This window comes from Trachinotus anak, unplaced genomic scaffold (assembly GCF_046630095.1).
Source record: "Trachinotus anak isolate AG129_WGS33_773 ecotype Australia unplaced genomic scaffold, CSIRO_AGI_Tana_v1 ptg000009l, whole genome shotgun sequence".
Taxonomy (NCBI): domain Eukaryota; kingdom Metazoa; phylum Chordata; class Actinopteri; order Carangiformes; family Carangidae; genus Trachinotus; species Trachinotus anak.
Genome location: NW_027273860.1, coordinates 15,507,107 through 15,532,086, shown reverse-complemented (window position 1 = coordinate 15,532,086; position 24,980 = coordinate 15,507,107). Strand labels below are relative to the sequence as shown.

At 41.2% G+C, this 24,980-nt stretch overlaps 1 protein-coding gene across 2 annotated transcripts in view; it reads left to right on the top strand.

Moving 5' to 3' along the window:
• Nucleotides 1-24,776, top strand: part of LOC139625523 (phospholipid phosphatase-related protein type 4) — a 40,005-nt gene extending 15,229 nt beyond the window's left edge. For both annotated transcript variants that reach the window (XM_071485573.1, XM_071485572.1), the window contains exons 2-7: nucleotides 4,993-5,178; nucleotides 11,087-11,216; nucleotides 11,467-11,662; nucleotides 15,434-15,491; nucleotides 16,716-16,889; nucleotides 18,665-24,776. In XM_071485573.1, the coding sequence (XP_071341674.1) occupies nucleotides 5,140-5,178; nucleotides 11,087-11,216; nucleotides 11,467-11,662; nucleotides 15,434-15,491; nucleotides 16,716-16,889; nucleotides 18,665-20,386 (2,319 nt within the window). In that variant the 5' untranslated portion in view covers nucleotides 4,993-5,139 and the 3' untranslated portion in view covers nucleotides 20,387-24,776. The remainder of the gene's footprint in view (nucleotides 1-4,992; nucleotides 5,179-11,086; nucleotides 11,217-11,466; nucleotides 11,663-15,433; nucleotides 15,492-16,715; nucleotides 16,890-18,664) is intronic.
• Nucleotides 24,777-24,980: the final 204 nt, after the last annotated feature.

Sequence of the window (24,980 nt, the reverse complement as noted above, 5' to 3'; positions counted from 1 at the left end):
CCATGCAGTGATTGCCACTGGGTAGATACCTGACACAATGAGGAGAAGCACAAAGCAGACTGCATTTTGTTCATATTCAATGGTCCCTGCATCCAAGAATGTAGGGAACCCCTGTCCTCAAACTATTCAACCAGACAGCACCTCTGTGGCTCAATTTGACCTGTTCACAAAACTATAAAAACAGACGAACAAAGCCAATCGCCCACGTGTGCACTGGTGAAGCTGTGATGCTATGGGCACATACTGCAAACTTTCAGAACACCTTGCTGTTAGCTTGTCAGTGACTGATGGTAAGGACTCGTTGTCATGGTAATGACATACTGCTTATGGGTGGCTGACCCAGGAATAGAAACTGACAGTGGACGTGCACACGCGCACACACACAAACATACACACACACCCCAGATATATGCAGTATATCCCTATATTATAAGAGAGGTCATTATTTCTCAGCTATTAGATGTTTTTACACCAATTATACAAAGGGAACTGTCCCTTTATTCTCTCTGGTTGTTAACAAGGTTGTTGCATCAGCCAGAAAACATATGTATTGGTTTTATTTTGTGGGTCTGTACTTCCTGCGTTTAGGTAATTAGCATTGGTTGATTAGTATGGGAGCACCTGTAATTTCCATGTGTCAATGAATGGATCAGTTTAAGCTTGAACGCTGAGCTTAACTTGGTTCAGATCTTGGCCTGGACTTTTAGCCCAACACAAGAGGAATGATTAGGAGGGCATCAAAAAACACAACACTGGCCACCACATTAGCCATTGATATCTTGCTCTGCAGCTAAGTGTTGGACTGACAAACTGACTTACACTAACTCTGGAGGCATTGTTGTATTATCATTGACGCCCTACTTTCCTGTGCATTTGAATCATCTGTGGGAGATATACTGTGAGTTCAATGTTCTTAACTGTGATCTAAATAGCACACGCACAACTGATGAAATGGTAAATGACTAGCTTTCTGTAGACTGGCCAGCTTCACCATTAAATGAATACTGAACTTTCCAACAAATGAAAGGAAACACGGGCGTAGTGTACAGACACTCAAGCGTATCAAATGCAATTAGCTGCTGCTGGCCTGAATAAATCACGCTGCACAAATAAATATATAGGATATCATAAAATATCCTGCAGAGCTCTAGTTCAAAGGATGGAGAGTGTAGTATTCCTCCTAGAGCGGCTTCATCTGCAGAGCATGAGCAGTGCGAGCTCTGACACCACTGACCTACATATCTCATTTCCACAAGCTGAGATGCTGGATGAGAGGTGAGGGAGGCTGCCAAGAAAACAGACCTGAGAGAGGGAGGGGGAGGGGTGTGGTGGTGTGGAGCTCGGTAGGGGGGCTGCAGAAGATGGTTTCAATATGGAGCAAGTAGGATGCATCCTGTTTACATGTTGCTTCATGCAATTATTCATCCATTCAAGATCCAGGATATAGCACAGTGCATTTCATGAGCATCTTTAAAGGAGCAATAAAAATGCAAAGGAAAATGTTAAACCTCTCCTCTCCTCCTTCGATTGCTCTTCTGTGACATGAAATGATTATACAGTATGTGTTGGTAAGGTTTAGTGTACTGTGTGCAGGTTATGCATAGGTTTTCTGGCTATCAAAGTAATCCCAGATATTAAAAACAAGCACTCATTTTGCAGCTGTTTGTATGGAGCCCAACAGGGAACAGTTTGTAAAATAATCATTCATTTGCCTTTAACATCCATGCAACATTGGATATTGTTCCAGCATTCATCTTCATGCTTTACTTGCCCGCTTTGGTGAGGTGTTTTTGTGAATGGGTCCTGCATCGTCCCGGGGCCGCAATATACCTTCCTGCATCTGGATTCACACTATTATTTAAGCTTTTTTTTAATTGAAGAACCCAACCAGGTCCGTCACTTTTTTGTGTCCCTTGGAAACACATCTGCTTGTGCTCTCAGGGCCACCGTCCTTCTTCATCTTCTTCTCCGGCCATCCAAATCTCCCTGAGGTTACCATTAATGTTAAATAAAATGATTGGTTCAAAGCTAGATGAAACCTCTCTCTTTTCAAGGAAGGAAGGAAAGGATGGAAGGACAAGAAAACTAGTGTGTTAGTTATTAACCCCTTGCAGAAATGTGAAACACACAAAGGAAAGGAAGTCTGCAAACAGAGGCTGTCTGTGTACTTGTATGTGTATATGTGTGTATGTATAAGTGGCTCAGCTCCCAGGAAGAGTCTGTCGACTTGAAGAGATCCCCCTTTGTTGCGCTCCCAGCGGAGCCCTCCTCCATCACACTGCTCTACTTAGCATTAGCTGAATGAGCAGCACGCCTGCCGCTACGTACCAGTGAATCAGGGTATTAGGCTGCATGATGAAGCCCACAATGCTGCAGGCCACATTCAACTCCCACTGAAGTATCAAACTGCAGTCCAAACTTTACTGCCTTCAGTTACACATCAGCTTTATGCCTACACATGCACGCCACTTCTCCAAGGTGCTCTTTAATGGGACACCACAGAGCCTGGGGGTGGTTAGAAAACATTTGGGAGGAATTTCTGACACAACAGAACTGCTGAGTGTTGGTGTGTGAAGAGTCGTCGATATTGGAGTTAAGTCTTGTTAAGTCTCAGTGAGTAATTTTAGCTGTTCATGTTTTCCCACAGAGACACAGTGTTATTACCAGCTGTTTATTGACTTGTAGGTCTCGTTTTTCTCAGTTGTGCCATTTAAGACCATCTCCTCATTATGATAGGAGTCCCCCCCCCTCAACGTAGTGAAAACTCCTTGCTTGCAAAAAGAGAAAATATTACTTCAGTTAACAAAAGCTTATGCAAATGTATGAACCAACTGTTTTGTGAATAGTTTCTGGACTTTGTAAAGGTGCTTTTCTCACACAACAGATAGAGGTCCGTCCATACAAACACATCAGGAGAGGTGAATACAGAAATGCTGCCACTTTGTCCCAGTGGCCATTTGCAGTACTGCAAGAAAATACACCACTGCCCACAAACTATTTCTCAGAACCTAGAATAGAAGTCTTTATGTGCTTGACATTATCCTAAAAAGTAGGTGAAAAATCTAAGGAAAATCTAAGTGATACTGTTGTTAGTCATACAATCACGCTAAAAAAAATAAATAAATGGTGAAAAAGACTGTAATGGGCACAGTAAGTGTTAAAAAAAGGTGTAGTAAGTTTTACATTGTGTGACTGAGATTGGGAGGACTGCCATATGGTTTGTGTGCATGAGGTGGATAAGTACCCAGAATCAGACGAGCAGTGTATATGGTGTAATACGTAGAGAGATAACCAGGTGCCCAGGTTGAATTTTATCAGTCAGAGTGAATAATTTGAAATTCGCTCTGACACATAATGTAGATGAAGAGAGATGGATGTGATTACTGTACATCTCCTGGTTCTGGTTAGGATTCTAGCAGCAATGTTCTGGGGAAGTTACATAAACTGATGACTGAGGTTGACCAGAGTAAAAAAAAGTTAGATAGCCACTCATTACACATATGCAGAGGGCTGGACAGCACAGAATCAAAACAACAGAGCAATAGAGAAGACTCTTGTTGTTAATGCAACTTTAGTGAAATTAATTTAATGGCAGGTGTTTCCTACAGATACAGAACATAAATACAGGAAGTAGAGTGATTGGTCAACACTGTGTACTATCATGTCAACAATAAAATAATTAGCCTAGCATTCATCCATCCATTTCTGCTGCTTATCTGGGGTCAAGTGGTGGTGGCAGCAGCAAAAGTCCAGACGACCCCAGCAACATTTTCCAACTCCTGCTGGGGGATCCAGAGGAGATCCCAGGCCAGATGATATATATATATATATATATATATAACTCTCCAGTGTGTTCTGGGTCTACCCTGGGGCCTCCTACCAGTTGGACATGCCAGGAATCCCTCCACTGGAAGGTGGCCAGGAGGCATCCTAACCAGATGCCTGACCCCCCTCAACTGGCTCTTTTCTATGTGAAGGAGCAGCAGCTCTACTCTCAGCTCCCCCCGATGTCAGAGCTCCTTACCATATCTCTAAGGCTGAGCCTATCCACCCTGCAGAGGAAACATCTGCTGCTTGTATCCGCAAACTTGTTCTTTCATTCACTATCCTAAGCTTATGAGGGTAGGATTGAAGATAAGCTGTTAGACCTAGTTATAAAAATGTTTTTATTTTTTTGAAATAAGAATGAAATCTTTCTCTGCATACTTGTGACATGTAGCTATTATGTAGCCTAGGGAAAACTCCACAACAGATCATGGATTTTGGTGTTGTCTCTGGTGAAAAAAGTTTGTTTGGGCTCTGTCCTCTCAGCTCATCGGCTCTGCTCTCTTAGTGCTCTTGACAGGACTGGATATCCACTGGTAAAATGCCACCAGCTCGTAGTACACAGTACAGCGACACTGTGGCAGGTCAGTGGTGAAATCGCTGCAGCCAGTCATTCAGCAAATCTAAAGCAGAAATTTACACAACCAGCGGAGTTCTTCCCTGGCTGTCCTCCACACTTCGATTTGTTCAGCTGAGAGATCAGCACCAGCTTTATGACTCCAACTTTATTTTCACGGTTGGGATTGAACTGCTGTTTTATTTTATGATTTTAAGACCTCAAGCTGGCTGTAACAAACATGAACTAGCTGTTTCTCATTTTGTTTGCTCGGATGAGGAGAATACGTACGCGAGATCTGAGCTGAGATCAGTGGGAGCAGTCGATGTTCATAAGAGCAATTAATTCCACATGCTGGCTTCCATCACCCTCAGTGCCACCCTCACCCCCCCTGAGGTCATAAAAACTATTTTCCTCGCCTCCGTCCTCATTATCAAATCTAATTAGCTTGTTCATTGAACCATAGGGTTATGGGGACATTTGCAGCAATCCACTGCTTGTTTATCTATTTATTTATTCATTGACAATCTGTAAAAGCTCCTTCTGCCTCAGCTGTTTGTGACTCTGAAACCCCCTCATACCTTTGTCTCTCCTGCTGTGTCCATCGTTAGCTGCCGATCCTGGTGTCGTCAGTGGTCAGCCTGTACTTCCTGGAGTGGACGGACGTGTTCAAGCCAGTGAAGTCTGGCTTCACCTGCCATGACCGCAGTCTGAGCCTGCCCTACATTGATCCCAACCATGAGGTCATCCCCTTGCTGATGCTGCTCAGTCTGGCCTTCGCCGGACCCGCTATCACGGTAAGGATTAATGGCAAGACAGAAAAGTTTAAAACTAATCTCACTGTAGAAGGATTTCACACACTGAAAGACTCTCCGGCGGCCATATTGGAGGTGCTTTGCCCTTTGACATTCTGTTTTGATACACCTGATTGATTTGGTGTTAAGGTGATCTTGTTAGCTAAGCTACTGTAGCTGCCCAAATCTGAATGCACTCATCATCCATCATTAGCTGACTGAGAAACAGTTTTTATATCAGTTACTTTTTGTCCCTGTGGTTGGAGCTGGCACAGAAATCAGACCTATTTTATCATATGAGAATGTGTTGCACATCAGGACATCTACCTGTAGTCTTCATACCGACAAAAACCCTGTCACATTAACTAAAATATTCAATAAGTTACCTTTCAAGTAGGGCTGTGCAATTAATCGGAATATAATTGAAATCACACTATGGCCAAGTGCAATATCCAAATCACAGGAGCTGCAAAAAAAAAAAATCACCGGAGCTTCTATTTTTTGGATAAAGTGTGTCACGACATTATTGTGCATTGTTAGGACCATAAGCGTTGTGTTGCTACAGAGACCCTCTGGTCTATAAATCAATTCAATTCAATTCAAACTTCAACCCTCATAACAAGTATATGGTGGTGAAGTTTTTATGTTGTGTGACGATTGGCCCCTTGGGACTTTGCTGTTCTATGTTGAAGTTACTTCCTTGTGTGTCTTTTGGTTGTTTTACTTACAGTGTTTGTTTTTTCTTTGTCCTTTTTTTGTTCGTTTTTTCCCGCTCCTATGATTGTCCCCCCACCCTGATGTGTTTCACCTGTTCCCAGTGACCCCTGTTTCCCTTGTGTATAAGTCTCTGGCCCAGTCCCAGTGCCAGTGTTTACATTTTTTATTTCCTCCTCTCACTTTGTAAACAAAATAGTAACTTTTTTTTTTTTTACACTTCTGGGTGTCCCCTGGTAATCACGGTAACCACTAATGTATCTACTCTGAAGCTGCATGTGTTAGCAACACTCTGAACCTCTGAGTAATGCAGATGACACATCCACACTTTTTAATCATCATACTCTTAACTGACAACATGTAAGAAGATGGGGGCATTTTCTCCACACTAATGATACTGAATGGTTGAATGAATCCAGACTCATCATCCACAATCTTCTTCATCAGATCAGACTCTTCCTCACCAACTACTGACTTTATCTCCGTCTTCAGACGTCAGTCATGTTCCACCTGGAGTCGAGCAGCTCCTCTGCAGCTGAGCCATGATTCATGTCCTTATTGAAACTTCAGGGCATGTTCACAGGAAGCTGATTTTTATAGAAGCATTGCTGCTTCAACTACATTTTGTGCTGACAAAAAAAAAAACAAAAAAACAACTAAACTTTGATCTCTGATGAGTGTTTCTGACAGCTAAAAGTCGCAACACAGCACACTTTCTCCATTAGAGACTCGCATTGAACAACCATCTCTCTCCCCAAGGCCTGACGATGAGTCAAAGCATCGTTTAACATAAATACTGGATTCAAAGGAATAAAGTCTTGTCACAGAGACACTGTCCTTTGCCGCTCCCTGGGCTGATTTTCAATAGTAGCAATTCTTTCAGAATAAAATTACACATTGTCACTTGTAAATTAAATTGATAAATATTTTTTTCTTAAAACATGCAGAGGTTTGTGGGTATTTTTATGTCTCTGTCCAGGTGATAACTTTAGATGGAGGCATTGTGTCTTTGGGTTGTCCAGTTTTTGTGAATGCAATATTTCGGGAATGCCGTGAGGGAATTTCTTAAAATTTGGCACAAATATTCACTTGGACACAGTGATGAACTGATTAGATTTTGGTGGTCAAAGGTCAAAGGTTAAGGTCAATGTGCCCTTACATCTGTCCCATTCTTGTGATGAAACACCAGAAAAGGGAATTTCATTACATCAGGCGCAACCTCAAGGATGCAGTGACAAGAATTTGGAAGTCAAAGTTGATTGTGACCAAATTTCACACAAATGTCTAATATGATAAAATGAAGAGATAACCTTTTTATATGCAAAAGGTCAAAGGTCAATTTCATTGTGCTATCATAATGTTCTGCAAAACCACTTTTCAACGCTGTAACTCGGGAGCAGGAGTGGAGATTGTGACCATATTTCACATTTGACCAGATAAAGAATTATTCACTCGAATCATACATGTCTCAATATAATGATACATTCCATAACACCCAGAATAATACACTTTCAACAATTTTTTATTAAATTGTTTCAAAGTCTTCAGACATGGATGTAAACTAGAGCTTGACTGGTCGGCTGAGGCTTCCAGTCTCTTTGTAGCCTGAGAGGCAAAACTCAGGGCAATTATAGTCCCTGTAAACAGCTTGTTGCAGTGGGGGGGCCACATGCTTATAACTGAAGGCTACACAGATGGGCATACATTTTTATTTATTATTTTTTACGAGGTTTCACATGAGTTTTACTGTGGAAGATTTTAGTGATTAAAAAACTGCACCTATAAGACTGGCTGTGGAAAGTGGAAAATTTACATCCAGAATCAAGCCTGGAACATTACAGTTACATTGGATGATTATTAATGGAAGTCAGTGGGATGGAGACGGTCCCTCATTTTGTTCAAGTGATAGTTGGCACTCTCGAATTCCAAAATCTAAAACTAACCATAAATCTCCCAGCACACAGTTCATATTTGGAGTATTTTATAACATCAGCAATGAGCATCACCACCATGTCCCTGCCTTCCAGGCTCTATTGCCTTGAACATAAAAAAAAGAAAAAAAAACTGCTTTATCCTTAGCTCACACGGATGCGTTATAATCTCTGGCAGAAGAGACACAAAGAAGTAAAAACCACAGCATCTTCCCAGAAGCCCAGAAGTGTCTCAGCAGCTTGATGAGGGAAAACTCAACATCAAAGACGTGCACATCTCACACAGCTCCCTTTGATATCAGTCAGACAGCATTCTTTTTTTTTTGTCTTTTTATTTCTTTTATTATCAGACATCAATAGATTCAGTCCTCATATCAACTGATAACACATTTTTCCTGAGATCCATCTCCCTGCAACTTGTGGAGCAGAAGACGACCTGAGGCTTCCCCGTCCTCAGGTCAGGATTCCTCTCACAGGATTCCTCTCAAGTGCTCTCACCGTCAGTCTGTGTAAGAGCTGCTGCCCAGCCGCAAGGCTTATGGGAAAATGAGTTTGACTTTAGCTAAAATTATCATTTCACGTTCCTCTGGTGAAACATGATTGGTCCTGAGGAAGATATTCAGTGAGCTGGCAGCAGTTTTTGGATGACTTGAAAGACAGAGGCTGTGGTTGTTGGAGCTGCTGCATGCATAATTTCTCAATAATTCACTCATAATTTCAAACAATACTTTCTGTAATTAACCTCTGTAGATAATTTCTTGCAAATTATAGGGAAAGAAGAGACAGTGTTGAATTGGCACACACACATTTATTCATTTACTAGTCAGTGAACAGCAGGCGGACACCCAGTTCAACATATATTAGTATAAAATCCACTTGTGAATTGATAATAAATGAACATTTACTTGAGTTTAAAATGAACATTTCATTCAAGGAAATTACTATTTCCACTATAATATAGCTTAAAGTTTCCAGGAAACTCTCTATGAAAAAATATTTTGAAATTACCGACTGACAAAATAAAGTGTCATAATTCAGTGACTCAAACATATCACACTGTAAGGCATTGTATTTATTGTAACACACTATATATTTTGTTATAAATGAAATGCTAGCAGCCTATCATTATGGCCCAGACTGAAACGTCTCAGCAGTTACTGGATGGTTTGAACTGACATTTCTGGTCCTCACAATTAAACCTCCTCTGACTTTTCATCCAGTGCCACCAACAGATTGTTCATTTAGTCAATGGAATATAGCAACATAGCAGGTGTTAGCATTTAGCTCCAACCACAGCTGTGCCTCTGCACAACCTCACAGAGCTGCTAGTCCTGCTGAAAACTTTCAGGACCAGATTTACTGCAGCTTTTCATGTGCAGATATGATGCATTCTCCAGACACCTGTTGTGTTTATCAAACAGACTTTTTATCAATCATCACCATCAGATCAAAATATTAGTTTGTGCAGTGCTTTGGTGAACATGATGGTAATCCTTCAGCATGTTAGCATTTCTATCCCTATGACTGTGTGACTAATTAAGTCATGCAGTTACACTTAACACATATTAGTCTTTTGTGGTCAGCTGTGGCTGGTGGGTGCACAATGCCGCTAAGTAACAAAGAACAAAGACCATGAAAGTTGTTATTCTGAGGCCCAGATTCTGTGCTGACTTATGTATATTAATGATGTACAATCTACAGATGCTGCATTAGTATCTTAAATAATTGATTTTCAGTCTTTGATAGTGGAGAGATTCTGCTGTTCTTTGACTTCTGTATGATGGAAAAACATCCAGTGTAATGGCCCCTATTTCTGAATGTGTGGCCCCCAGGAGTCTTGTCGGGATCGTGCAGTTGATATGAATCATTTACTTTTGCTCCTTTTTCCTTTGCAGGATGAGAAATTAAAAAAATGAAAAAAAAAAGAGTTACGTTTGCAGAGACAATGAGCCATTATTAAATATTAAAGTTATTTGATGTGGGGTTGTATCTGTAGTCAGTGAATTATTCACTGTAGATTCAGGTTGGAGCCCCGCCAGTTTGGAGAGGCAGGCAGGAGCACCGGCACAGAGGCTGAGCCATGTACTGTTGGGCACGGGCACAGCAGAAAAAAAAATGTGTTTTAGAAAGTACTTTCTTGCACTGGTATTCAATTATTATGCTATTTATGTTGTATGTCTGTCAACAGTTGTGTGCGCTTTGATTCAAAGGAAGTCAATATTTAGTTTTATTTTCCCCAGTCACATGGGACATTGCTCATCCATACGTTAGACTGATATCATAACTGGTTTGTGGGTCCTGATGTGTTGACAGCTGCTTTGCATCACCTGCCATGACAGAGATGGACTCTCCACCAACGGTCCGCTTTGTGTTTCAGATCCAGTACTGTGGTTGCTGACTGTTGAGTATCGTATTTAAAACTAAAAGATGAACCATGTTAAAAAAAAATGCCAACCCCAAAAAAGCAATATTACTTGAAATGAATTCTATAAAATCCTGTAAATAAAATAAAAGTAATCTAAAGAGGAAGAGATGAGTGAAAACAGCTGTTTTTTCTCTTCAAGAGGAAAATATGCTCTAAATTTCTCAGATAATCCTGGTTTAGAGAAACTCATAAGTACGGTGTGTCAGTCTCAGTATTATGCAGATCCCTGGAGGCCCTCCTCTAAATACTCCTAATCCCTCCCTCTGTCCATCACTGATGCTTCCTTCCTTTCCCCTCGCTCCAACCATTGTTCCTCTCTCTCCCTTTCCCCTCTATTCAACACTATATACAGCTCATTTTCTCCATCCTCCTCTTTCTGCAGTGATTTGTGATCCTAGAGAGCTGCTCTGCACAAAGCCAAGTCTACCACTACAACACCACATGCCACTTCTGGAGGACTGTGTATGTGTGTGTATCAGTGTATGACACAGGAAGGAGCTGTGTTGGCCTGAGCTGTTGGCCGACATCAAACAGTCAACTGCAACATTGTGAGACACAAATGTCACTGCTCCATCTGTCTCCAAGCATCATGTAGAGGCTTTTACACTGGCTTTAACACTTCATCACAGGATATAACATCGCATATAAAAGTGGTGGCCTTTTCTTCAACCAGTGCATGCTGGGATAAGTTGCCCCCTGTGACCTGCACAAAAAAAAAAAAAAAGATATGTATGGAAACTGTATAGGATTTTGAATAGTGCGGGGACATGTCTGCCCTTGTCACCAACTTCTGTATGTAAACGCATGTAACAGGTGTGTTGTTGTGTTGTTGTGCTCACAGATAATGATCGGAGAGGCCATCCTGTTCTGCTGTCTGTCTCGGAGGAAGAGTGGTGCCGGTGCAGAGGCGAACATAAACGCCGCTGGCTGCAACTTCAACTCCTTCATACGCAGAGCCGTCCGCTTCGTCGGTACACTGATTTTTTAGCCAAAGGAAATCTTCAACAGTTGCTCAGCTTCTCCACGGAACAAGAACCATCTAATGCTATCTAATATTAAAATTAAAATATATATGCATTTTTATGTTTAATATTATAGAATATTAATGCAAATAATAATATTTTCTGTATCTCTACAGCACGTCCAATAAATAATAATGTCACGCCCCTGCTGGTTTAGCTTGTTTCCCTGCTTTTACATCACATCCTCCTCTGGCCCCAGGTGTTCATGCGTTTGGTCTCTGTGCCACGGCCCTCATCACCGACATCCTCCAACTGATGACAGGCTATCCTACGCCATACTTCCTCACTGTGTGCAAACCCAATTACACCACGCTCAACGTCAGCTGTGAGCAGAACCCCTACGTCATGGAGGATATCTGCTCAGGGGCCGACCCCACGGCCATCAACCAGGGCAGGTAGGGGGACACTGACACTTACAGGCATTTATGAGTCTCCAGTTAACCTGACCTTCATGTTTTTGAACTGTGGGAGGAAACTGGATAAGGTCCACACAAGGAGAACATGCAAACCCCAATCAGAGAGGTCCAAGCTCCGCTGTTTGAACCTAGAACCTCATTCATTTAGTTTTTAGTTTGTTTATTGCTGGAATTTATTTCCAGTATTACTTTGGTCACAGGGAAATAACAAAATTGCTCCTTAATTTCTTCACTGACAGACTAATGTGACACAGTTCCCTGTGATGTAGCTGTTAACATCTAAGTTCTCTGTAACAGCCTGAAGAGGACTCGATACAGACACTAAATGATGCCCAGTAAAGTTCCTCTGGATGGACATGGGCTGTCTGATTTGACTCTAATTGAACCAGGGACCTTAATGGAGATATTTTCTGTTAGATGTAATGGAGTCATGTCTCTGTGTGAGTTTATGTGTGTGGCAGGAAATAGAATAGGGATCTGGGTGAGGTTGAGTGAAGCTAGGTTTTGACCCGTGAATTTGGGACGCACATAGTTTTGGCTGCAGAGTATGGGGGTCTAAATATAACCTACTGCTCCTGGCATAAACACTGTCTTCTGTGCCAGCCTTAGCTTCAGTCTCATTTCCAAAGCAGCATGAAAAAAGCTGTTTTTCTGCTGTGTTTGTGCACCAGGGGTTATTATTAACCTATTGTAACAGCAGAAATAGCATAGTATACTACCTCCCTCCCTTTAGCAAAGACAAAAACTCATGACTCATTATGGTTTATGTTGGAGCTAGTCATCTTAGAACTTGAAATTGTAACATATAGAATTACTATCAATTCACCAAATACTCGAAATGTACAAATGTAATTATAGTCTGGTTACTGGGATTTCAAACATACGAGTGGAACTTTTAGTTTGATAGGGAAGCCAAGGAAATGCCAGGAGGTCACCAAAATCACATTCAGAAGTGTGTGGCACGCACCCACCACTGGGTGGGGGGGGGGTTTATCATATAACTACCGAGAAATAGCTACAGATACCTGTCAGTGCACATTGTGCAGACTTAATTATATATAATATTACAACCTTTCATGTAATCTGTGGTGCAGCTTTTGTTCCCTGACTTTAGTCTAGTCTTTAGCACACTTCCTCCCCACTTAAATCTGCACCGAACCTGTAGAAAATTTCTGCCTAAAGGACAAACCTGGGGTAAAAATGACTCACCTGCCGATGTTCCACAACCTGCAACGTCCATGGCTCAAACAGCTTCAAATATTAAATGAACGACAATGAGACAAAGATATCATTAGATAACAACGTTAGCACCACAGGAGGAGTATATTGATCAGGACTGGAGGAAGTATTTATCAAAAGTAAAAGTAGCCTTCTGATTCTGCCACCTGTGGCTGACTATCCCATTATAAATCATTTAATATTATTTAATTTTTTGACTGATATTAATGTGTAAGCATCATAATTAATAATTTCACCCCCTTTGTACGTAAAAGAGTATCCTAATAGTAACTACAGTTGTGAAAAGTACCATATTTCCCTCTGAATTGCTGTTGAGCAGAAGTATGAAGTCAGCCACAGTGTGTATTTAAGTACAAATACTGAAATGACTGGGAATCATAGCTGTCTTGTGGGACTCATGGTGGTGGACTGTCCACAAGGAAAGGTGCCTGAATGCTGCGGTTGTATCCAGATTGTTGATTGTTCTCTTGAGGAGTTTACGGTTGTAAAGTGATATCTGCCGAGGGAGATTAGCATACGCCAACGTGCTTTTCATCATCAATGGTGAATTCAATCAGGCAAATTTAAAGTTTGTTTTTTTTTGGTTGAAATTCCAGCAACACGTCAATTATGTTTACATCTAAGTTTTTGCTGCAAATGCAAGTAAGCCCTCGCTTACTCTTGAGACAGAAATGCCAGTAAATCTGAACTTGAACCTGAAGCTACAGTGTAACCTCTCACCAGATGACTGGAATCATCCACTGGGGACCATGAGTGTCGACAACGATTTGAGATATCGGTGTCTGATGGACCAACTGATTAATAAGAGCCACCACAGTTAAGCACTGCCGCTAGCGAGACAGACTAATCACAGAGTGGAGTTTTGTTCCTAAGCCACACTTCTGTTGCTGGTACAATAGAAAACTGCAATGTCACAGGATCTATCAGGCTGATGTTTGCAGTGCTAAAAACTGTGATTAGTAAAACACAAAACTCTGGCTGCTGGAAGGTGTGAATAGCTTCATTCTCACAGTAAGTGGCACTGGGTGCTATTAGATTTAATAACAGGACAAGGCATGCAATCTGTACTGATGTTAAAAATAAACATATATGTGGTCCAGAGTGAGATAAAGAGGGTGTCTGTAAACCAGAGAGAGTAAGAGAGCTAGCACATGAAGAAGAGAAACCAAACTTTATTTCAGTTACGCAAAACAATGCAGTTCTTTTTCATTCCCTCATCAGTATAATTAGTCTAATCTTCACACTTCTTACGATGCGGTGGAAACAAAAACAGGAAAGACTAAACTGGGTCCCAGTCCACTGCCTGGGGCTCCTTAGTTCCAGGAACTAGTTAGTAAAGAGGGCTAAATAACATCAGCACCAGGTAAATAGGGACAAGAAGTGTGTGCAGTGTAGCAGGAAGCAGTGAGGCTTATAGGGTACATGATCAGTCAAGAGCATGATATAATATATATATAGATATATTCCATGGAATAATACGTTTAAATATTTAACCAATTTTAATATCAGGCTTCGAGAGTCTAAGTTAAGTCTTTTTTAGTGCTTCAGGGGAGGACGGCTACAAAGACTAACTTTGGTAGATTTCCATTTGATTTGTCTAATTTGTCCTCCATCATTGGAAACATATTAGGAAGAGCTGTCGTTAAATCCAGTATGAACAGGAGAAATGATTACAGGCAGTAAAAACCATTTCACTGTAAATATTGTCACCGGACTATTGTTGGGAGACGGACTTAAACAGACTTATATTTAGAAACCCTATGACAATATGCAATTATAGTGATATATGCATAATAACAGAAGCATAATAATATACACAACAATAATCATGTTTCATGCTAAAGTGGGTTATTGGATGCAGAAGCAGCGCTTTCACTCTCCATATGCGAATGCAATTTTTATGACTACACAGATGTTGTAAATGTTAGTTTAAGGGGCGCACAAATGTAGTGCACGCACACACACACACACACACACACACACACACAAAGGTACATACAACTGCATGAATGCACCAACACGCACACATTTACACACATGCAAAGTCAGGGGTAAGTGTGAGGCCTGGGTGGAGGAGAGTGTGAGGAGTTGTCAGAAGTAGGTCACTGGGATGGCGCTCAGTGGAAACTGGGCCACATGTTCACTTTCAGTATGCAGCACATAGTGAAGCTCCTGCTGCTACACTGCAGTATATGACTGTGAATCATTCACATTGTGTATATGTTTCTAAAAGTTCTGTTGGTAGATATGACTTCAGTGTAGAAACCTGTTTCCTCGCTGTCTGAGCGCCTTTGTTAAATTATTTTGGGGGTTCTAACATGTTAACAAAAGCCTGAACAGCATGAAAAGAGGCATCTAATTTGGTTCAGTCATCCAGGCTATAACAACCATTGTGTGTGCTGGGTGGTGTTTGAGAGACCTCATTATGCCTGTGTTTCTCTCCACCTCCTGTTGACTCACACATACAGATGTGAGCGCTGGCTGAGTCTGTTTCTCTTTCATCTCTTGCAGAAAATCCTTCCCCTCGCAGCACGCTACCCTCGCATCCTTTGCCGCCGTCTACGTTTCGGTGAGTGATGGTTTGTGCCCACGCAAACACTTGGCCCTGTTCCCCCTCCCATGAAGCGCCTAATGATACAGCACGAGTTAACACAGCCAAACACTTGTGACTGATGGAGGCTGGCATTAACCAGATTTGCTTTTATTTTTAGCTTCACTGTGTTAAATCCACTCATCTATAAAATGTCAACTTTTCAGGCACAAATAGAAAAAGACAGGTCGGCCTGTCAGATTAATAAAGCCAGTTTGCGGGCCAGCTCGGGCTAATTAGCAAGTCAGCTGTAGCACACTGAACAGATCAATGAAAACTCGCCTGTGAATGTCATTATTAGTCAGTTTAGATCCTAAATGGCTCATTCCTTGCTCCTCAGCACAACGGCTCACAAGACACTGCCTGTTCTTGACTTGGAAACTAGTTTACAGTCCTAGCTTGTTTACATTGTGTCTCTGTGTTCCTGCTGGTTTAGCCATCAATTAAATACTGACACTAGACTCAGTCTTAAAGGCTGCAGAAGCATGTGCAATACAGTAGCTGTAAAATATGAATAATATGATATTAAAATATATAACAAAAGATAAAAATATTATCAATATATTTAGTAATCATTCTCACATCCCTCATAGTATGCAAATACTTGATGAGGATTTTAGTATGAGTCCTTTGCTGCCAGTAAAGAGATGCCTGTGGAATGACCACAGCAGAGACTGACTGGCATATTAAACTATTCCAGATTAGAATGGCTCTCAGTGGATTGCATACTTCAGCCAGGCCAAACATTTACTTAGACCTTTTTTTTTTTTTTTTCAAACATTATTTCCTGAGAAAATGACAAAATATTGAAAATGCAGTGTTAAGTAAGGTGATGATGAAATTCCCTTTAACCAGATCTGCACCAAAGGGTAATGGGTTCTTCCATGGCCCATGCCCCATTCTGCCACCAAGTTTGCAGACGTACAGACAAACCAACAAACAAAACAGACATGGGTAAAAACACAACCCCCTTGGCGGAGGTAATGAAAAGTTACTGCCGTTGGCAATGGTGACTCACACTTTGTGGAACATTGCCAATAATCAGACAATACAGACAGAGTAGCCTCCCTGTGTTTTGTATCCGCCTTAAATGCCAAATAACACTGCCTGGGAGAGGTGATGGAATAGCATGCTGTTTTAATACAAAGCAGGAATCATAAGGGCAGTGGAGAATAAATCAGTAAATGTGTCATGTGTCCACAGATGTACTTCAACAGCACTCTGACGGACTCATCCAAGCTGCTCAAGCCCCTGCTGGTCTTCTCCTTCGTTATCTGCGCCATCATCTGTGGTCTGACCAGGATTATTCAGTACAAGAACCACGCCATTGACGTCTACCTGGGCTTCCTGCTTGGAGGGGCTATTGCTGTGTACCTGGTAGGGGCCAGTCCCATCAGCAGTTTGCTTTACAACAGCTTCCCAGTACAGATAGCCATCGGGAGATTGTTGCTATCTCCAACTGAGATTTCAACCAAAGACTTAAATAGTGTAGTCACATTGATTTAGAGGTACTGAAAGTAGATTTTAAAGTAGAAATTACCAACGCTAAATGGGCGCCTTGTTACATGGGGTGAATTAATTCCTTCAGGCAGGCTTTAGTCTACCCTTGTAAAGCAACTGATATTATAACATTAAATCACGTCTAACCCAAAGCAAAATGAAGTCATTGTTATTCATTGTGTACTGCTGAGTGCCAGTGATGAAGAGGAGGGAACATCTGGCTTCAGTCAACATGATACTGAACAAAACAAAGCCTCAACAGGAAGCACAAGCAGTTACCTAAAACCCAAACATCACAACATGAGATACTTGCTTTTTGTTTTTTTAACCCGTAGCTGCTTACATTTCAAGAAAATCTGGCTTTTCACAAATATTTTAGCTGGGCAGGTCAAATCAGCCAGGTTTTGATCAGCCAGGCTAAAAAGGATTTCCTACCAATTATATGAGACCGACCAAAACCAGCTCTGATCAATCCCTGAGAGGCCAACCCAGCTTTGGAGCCGATCGACCAGAATATCATCAGAATATCAAGATCAAGAAGAGCTTGCACAGAGACCCTGTTTTCTAATAGCACTAATTCTCAGATCATTAATAATTTTGGTGAGAGCAGTTTCCATGCTGTGGTTGGCTCAAAGGCCTGATTGAGACTTCTTAAGTATATTCTTTTTAGCAAAGAAGTTGTTAATTTTATTGATAAACCTTTTCAAGAATTGCTCATAAAAGACGTTAGATATTGATCAATAATTACTCAAAATGTCTAGGTTAATGCCTTAACCCACTGAAGCCCACAGGAGCATATTCGCTCATCTGTCTTAATAGCCCAGGAATACTGCCCAAAAGAATAAGCATAACTCACAAACAGCTATTCAGCTATTCTGCTATTCTACCCCCTCTCCTCTCCTGCCTGACAGACCGCTGAAACTGGGGGACATGCTTTAATAAGAACTGGTAGACTGTCTGTATGTGGCCCTTTTTTTACGAGAAACATGAAATACAACTTTTTTGATAGAATACCATCATTAATAAAAATGGGCATGCTGAGAATGGGTCCATGCCTGGCCAAGGAGATGCTGAGTGAAGTGCTTCCAGAGAGACTGGGGCCCTTGGGGGCCAGTAGCAGACATTTCCTTGTGGCCTGAGGGTTGTTTTGGAGGAGGACAGGACATCCACCTCTGCTAAACTTTTCCTAAGTGTCTAGTTGATGTGGAGCATATTGGAGATGGGTGGGGGCAAGATAAGTGATGTCTGCCTTGGACTGGAGTAGTGGTGTGGGCAAGAGAGACAGACTTTGAAGACCTGTAGACTGTGAGTTATAATGATAGCAAGGAGGGAAAAGATTGGTGTTTCTTGGCAGCAACCCTGGAAGGTGAAAAGGGTGCATCCTTACACCTGCAGGTTGACTTCTGAATCCAATACCTTGGATTTGCAATATTTGAGTCCCCAGCCCATTTGGGTGCTGTAATGTTGAAGAAATTTGGTTTTAATTTTAGAAAAGCATAGTGTGATTAATTTTTATATACGACTGAATCTCATGTGCCTTACTTAGGACATGCACACAAGTAAAGGTATACCACAGCAAAACCATGGTGATGTAGTCCGTTTGAAATAATTAAATGTTTTAACTAATATTTCTCTGTTTCGTCTTTTGTCAGGGGTTGTATGCAGTTGGAAATTTCCAGCCTAGTGAGGAGGCTGGCAACAGCCCCCCTCCACTGCTACACCGACCCCCCTGCTCTTTGCCCCACATAAGCCAGGAGGCCGTTCTTCATCATCTGCAAATGAAAGCCAGCATGGCTGGGGAGCCGGGCATACCCACCTCCCACTCTGAGGGCCTCCTCCACCGAGGCCTTCAGCAGCAGAGGCCTGATGACAGCCTGAAGCACTCTGGTGCAGATGTGGAAGTGATCTCGCCCCGAAGCTCCCAGAGCAAAGACGCAATGGTGACTTTTAGCCACACCCTTCCTCGAGTGCACACCCCCCAGGCCATGGCAGCGTATGAGGAAGCAGCCAGACGTCACGCTGCCACCCTCCACCATGCCTCCATGGACTCTAGCCGCTCAAAGCAGCTTCTGTCTCAATGGAAAAGTAAGAACAACCACAAGTGCTCCCTGCAGGTCCCAGACTCCTTCTCCTCCTCTGTAGACTCGTCATCTGGCCACTCCTCCCAGCATCCGCACCACCACGGCAGCATGGAGCTCCGATCCAGCTCTGAGCCATCGGCTATGGGTCTGAATGGAGGCTTTGATGGTCATGCATTCATGTCCAAACTGGCCACAGGTGCTAGTACCACACTGCCTAGTAACTGCAGTGGCATCACTGGAGGGGCCAGGATATCCATGCAGTCTAGACCTGGGTCTTCACAGCTGGTCCACATACCAGAGGAAGCTCATGAGAATTACAACACCACTTCCCCAAGGACAGTGGGAGGAGGAAATGAGGGAATGTCGACAGTAAATAGCACAGTTCAAGCTAACTGGCAAAGGGCAGCAGAGAAGACAACAGCCTGTAGGACTAACGATAATGGGCAGAACACCCAGCCACGAATCATGCAAGTGATTGCTATGTCCAAGCAGCAGGGCCTACTACAGACCCATTCCAAGAGCTTAGATGAGAGCAGTATAGGCTGCAGCACCACTGGGAGTTGCCAGGGCTCCGCTCGCTACAGGGTGCTAGCTGATCAAGACCCCACCAGCACAACGGGGCCCAGCTCACTGGGCAGCACCACAGGCAGTATTTCAGGGAGTACCGGCGCAATTGTCAGAGTAGAGGCCCACCCTGAAAACGGCAGGCCTGTGATCCAAGTTCCATCCACAGATGGAAGTGGATCGTGGAGGTGGCGGTCACTGGATCATGGCACCGGATCTGGTGGAGGTGCAGGGACTAGTGGAGCTGGTGGAGGATCAGGAGGAGGAGGTGGGAGTTTGAGGCAGTCCTTTGAGCTTAACGATCTTAATCGAGACTCAGAGAGCTCAGACTCGATTCGTGAAGGGTCCATTGACAGGAAGCGTGCCAATCATATTGTTACCACCACTGCCACTGTTAGTACCCCACCCATAGTTACTGTTCACACTCAGAACACTGGCCAGTCAGAGCAGAGGCTTCACCCCCAGGGCCTCTCTACCATAAGGGTCACTCCAGGGGATGGTAGCAGTTCTGGATCTGGAGGAGGCAGTGGCAGCGGTGGCGGAGGAGGTGGTGGAGGCGGAGTTGGAGAGACCGCTTCAGAAACCCTCTCTGTCGCCTCCAGCCGGGAGTCCACACTGCAGAGAAAAGGCAATAATATTATCCTGATTCCAGAGAGAAGCAACAGCCCTGATAACGCTCGGAATATTTTCTACAAGGGAACGTCAATAACTCCTGTTTTCAAGGACTAAAATGACTCAAGACTTCTGAGAAGATGTAGCTAACAATGCAACACAGCTGAATCTTCAGAGAATCCCGTGTCTGTGACAACAGTCAGTATTACCTGCCATTGTACATACCATGACTTCAAAAGAAAATGTTTTATTCAGCATGAGATTTTTGTACATGTTTACACTAAAGCACAACCTTTTAAGTGTTGTAGAAATAATCACTGTGTACTTTTGTGGTCACTCCTAAGGAAACCTATTGTAATGTTGATGCTGTGCCAGTGCTTTGAGGACAGGAAAATCTTTTTTAAGCAGTTCTGTACGTTTTGGATATAAATCATCACGAAAAAAGAAGAACGTGAGTAGCACAGTAATGTTGAAACTGTAGCAAACTACTGCAAAATAACTGTATCATAGCTGTGAAGCCAGTGTTTACTTTCCCGCACTGTAAATACTGTGTACGTTTGAAAAGGGTGCTACACCAGAAAATACTATTTACTATACAGCATACTATATAATTTGAGTAGACAAAGAAAGATTTATTTTACAAAGAGTGAACAACTATGACATTAATATGTGACAGAGATATGTTTTGTATTTTGTCTCTTTTCTGTACAGATACCACATACTCAATACTGTTTTGAACCATAAGTGTGCTTAGCATTCCTTCTGTAGCTATGAAGTCAAATATGCTGTGACTTGCACTGAAATATGCGTTTACTGTACCTTGTATACTGTAAACCCTGACCTTATCTTTATATCCTGTACTTACATTTGGACATCCATGTCAATCTCATATCCACAGTACAAAAAAAAAAGCAGCAAAACACTGGAATATTACATTTCCTTTTACCATAAGATTATCAGTACATTTCAAAATCTCAATGTAATACTGGACCTCAAGCTTTACAGCTGTATTTGGCAGGTTTCAATCTGCTTACTAGCTTTCAATAGAACACTTTGACATTTTGCAGAATACACTTGCTGCTGTCAAATCTGCAGCCAAGTGCTAACGTTAGCAGAGTTGCAAAGTGGGGTGTTTGTTTCTCGCTGAGTTAAATCATACAAGATGAAGAGCTGTGTTAGGAAATGTCCATTCTTAAATTTATACCAAACCCATGTGCATAACACCTGGAGGGGAAACCAAACTATGAATCCCAAGCTGGAAGCTTAAGAATTTGACCTTAAAAATCAGTTTCTAATCACTTTCAGTGGTCAGTGATCAATTTTGTTTGAATTCGGTATCTATAGTGCCTTGTTATGGTCTCAAGGTAAATGATGAGGTGTTTTAAATTTACTAAAGCTATGGTTTGTGCTTCTGTCTTCCTCTCCAAGGCAATAGCAGCCAAAGCATTATCACAGTGTTCTCCTGATTTTTATTTATTTATTTATTTATTTTTGATACTAATAAAAGAACATTTAGAAATAGCAATTTACAGTGGGGGACATAACCACTTTGCCACTCTGTTTGCTACAGGAATAGAGTCAGTGTTTAGCCTAGCTTAGCACAAAGATCTAGCTACCTGCAGCTTGCAGGCTTTGTGCCCAAGAGTTGATCCAAAAGTTGCAAAAACTTTGCTATAACTTTCTATTTATGCTGGATAGACGTGATACACAAGTTGTTTTGTATTCTTCTTTTAGAGGCTACCAGTTTGCCCTTTTTTCCAGTCTTTCTAGCTGAGCGCAGCTGAATACACCCAGGACCTATCTCTGTACCACATCCACAGAAATGAGACTAATCTCATTCTTCTCAAAATGTTGAAGTGTTTCTGTAATCACTCTGTCTAAGAAACGTTTGAGCTACTTAATCTCAGTCGAATGCTCTGTAAAGCAATGTGCAAAAGTCAAACTTGTTTTGTTGTAGCCTACATTTACAGGTGCTACGTGTAGCATTTTTCAACAAGAATATACAATATTGCTGTCAAATTTTAATACCTCAGTATAATTATCATCATCAAATGAAAACCTATTGGCATATTTGGCTTTGCTAAACAGAATAAGCATGTAAGAGGGGGGTTTACCACTCCTTCCACCATCAGCCGTATGCACTGGAAGAACAGCACCTCCTCCCAGTTTTGTGCTGTAAAGTCATTTCTTTTTGTGCCATAAAGTAACCAGCAGATTTTTACCAAATCTAACCCAGTGTAGCAAATGCTATGTAGAGGCCATTGGAGACTGTCTGTTTATGGTGGTAGTAGTTGTCTCAAATGAATATGTTCATTCATGTACAGTACGTACAGGATAGTGACTGTTGAGAAAAAGCTAAAGGTGGTCTTGTTTACATTGGTCAACATTATAGGGCATATCATTAACTTGTATCTCAGTGGTTATATAAGCACCCACTGGATATAAAGTAGATTTGATATAAACACTCCAGAATTGGCACCTATGAAAATATTTTGCCAGAGTGACTTTGTGAGAAATTTTGCCAAAGCTAGAATTTTTCATAGAAAAATATAAATATCATCAGATGGAATTTTCAGTATTTGTATACAGTAGCAAGCCTGCATTATATTGTACATGATTTATTAACATTTGCATGGTCACTTTTCTATAGTGCATATCACAAGATTTTTTATCATAAATGTGTTTTATTTTGAATTTACCTAAATGTTTAACAGTAGGTATTTTATTTACTGTATGTGTTTCATAGTGAGTTATATGACAATCTTTTCAATCCAAGTACTGTTGCCCCTTCAGGTCATTAGTACAGGCTGGTTTTTCTTAGATTTTTTTTTTTTTGTGCTACAGTGGAGCTGCCTCTCACTCTGCATCATATTAATTTGAAGTGTACATATTTTTTTATGTTTTTTTTTTTTTTTTTTTTCCAGGAGATCTCAAAAGAAAATATTTATTTTGAAAGTAATCCAAGTAGATTGACTATTTTCAATACTGTCTTTTGTCTTATTTAAATCTTAGGCTTTAAACTGCACATGAGCACAGTTTCTTGTACAGTTTCTTGTAGGTACACTAGTTTTGACTGCTCTTAAAATGTCAATACAATTTGTGGAACACAATACAATGAATATTTAATTTTAGCATGAGTTAACTTGGACTGTCTCATTTGTTAGTCATGTGACTGCAGATATGCTAACCAGCTTGGCCAGTGGTTGTGTTCCTCACTGTTGTACTGGGGTGCATTTTATAGCATTCCTGTCATATAAACATTCACAGTTGGCCTGGCACATTACAGTGCAAAATATAAGAGGCTGTAAAATCTCAATCTCAAGATCTATACGGACGTTAGTATAAACCTTAAATTATGATTTTTTTTTTTCTTTTCACTATATTTTTCTTACTGTCAACAAATCTCATGAAAAGACCAAAACCAACAATGCATTACTCTCTCTATACTTTCAGATTTCCCTCCTCTGTCTGTGGCTCTCAGCCCATTGGTTCCTACTGAAGACATCAATCTTTAAAAAACAGCCCACAACTGTATTTCTCTTTCTCTTTTTTAAAGGCTCAGTAATTACATAAAACAGTTGGTTGATGTATTTTTCTTAGTAAATGTCACTCAGACGGGAAATAATGGTTCATTTATCGGGGACTGTAGCAGCTGAATAATTCACATGATGCTCTAGTGAGTATGTTGGGCAGCAGGACAGTGTACATGGGACTGAGCTGGATTCACATGTAGTACTTGTTATCAGGACATACTCATTGTTGATTTGGCCATGCACATGGGATTTAATTACATTAAGTAAAATACATCTAGATTTACCCTTTATTTTTCTCTTATACTTTCTTATAGTGCAACCTAACCTGCAGACCACCACAAATCATTAATGCTAACACAAGCTACTAACCTACAGATTGGAGAAAAACAGACAAATTACAGAAAACATACAACTGTACAAAAGTACAGGGGCTCATTTTGAGTTCCATTGACAGGACAAAATGCAGTACTGAGGATTTCTTATGATGTGCAATGCAACGCAGCTGCCCACTGAAACCATACAGTACTCTTTTACCCTTTACATACAATACTTGATATATGTGAAACCAGCCTGTATGACATCACCTAATCGTGACCATCATTACAAAGTTGAACCTACATGATGTGAGGGTTCAAAACACAAGTTACATTCTTTAGATTAAAGCCTTAACATTGTCCATATTCCCTTTAGGATGACATAAAATAAAATAACCCCCCCACCCCTTACCCAGAGTAACATATCTAATATATATTGGATATAAAGAAAAATATATGACATGAATATTTCTATGGAATTGTTTTAAATGATTTGTCTGATTTAGAGTCTTTCCCAAAGGCCTGTGAAATCAAAGAGTGTAATGTGACACATGGGTAGAAAAGTAGATCCAATGGGTAAAACTGTGAATGGATGCTCTCTGCATGTGTAGCCTCTTGTGTTGTCCCTGGATGAATAATAAATGTTTTCTGATACTGTGATCAGCTGTATGAATTCTATGCAGCAAGAAAAAAAAAAAGAAGACTATAAAATGGATTTACCATCAGTTGAGTTCAAAAAGAAAAAAAAAAGTTTCTTCTGTGTAACAGTCAAATATAGCAAAGTATTGATTGCTTAAAGACAGTTGAATCTAGCAATCCCACTGAGTATTCAGAGCACGTTGATCAGGGTAGATAACAAATTGT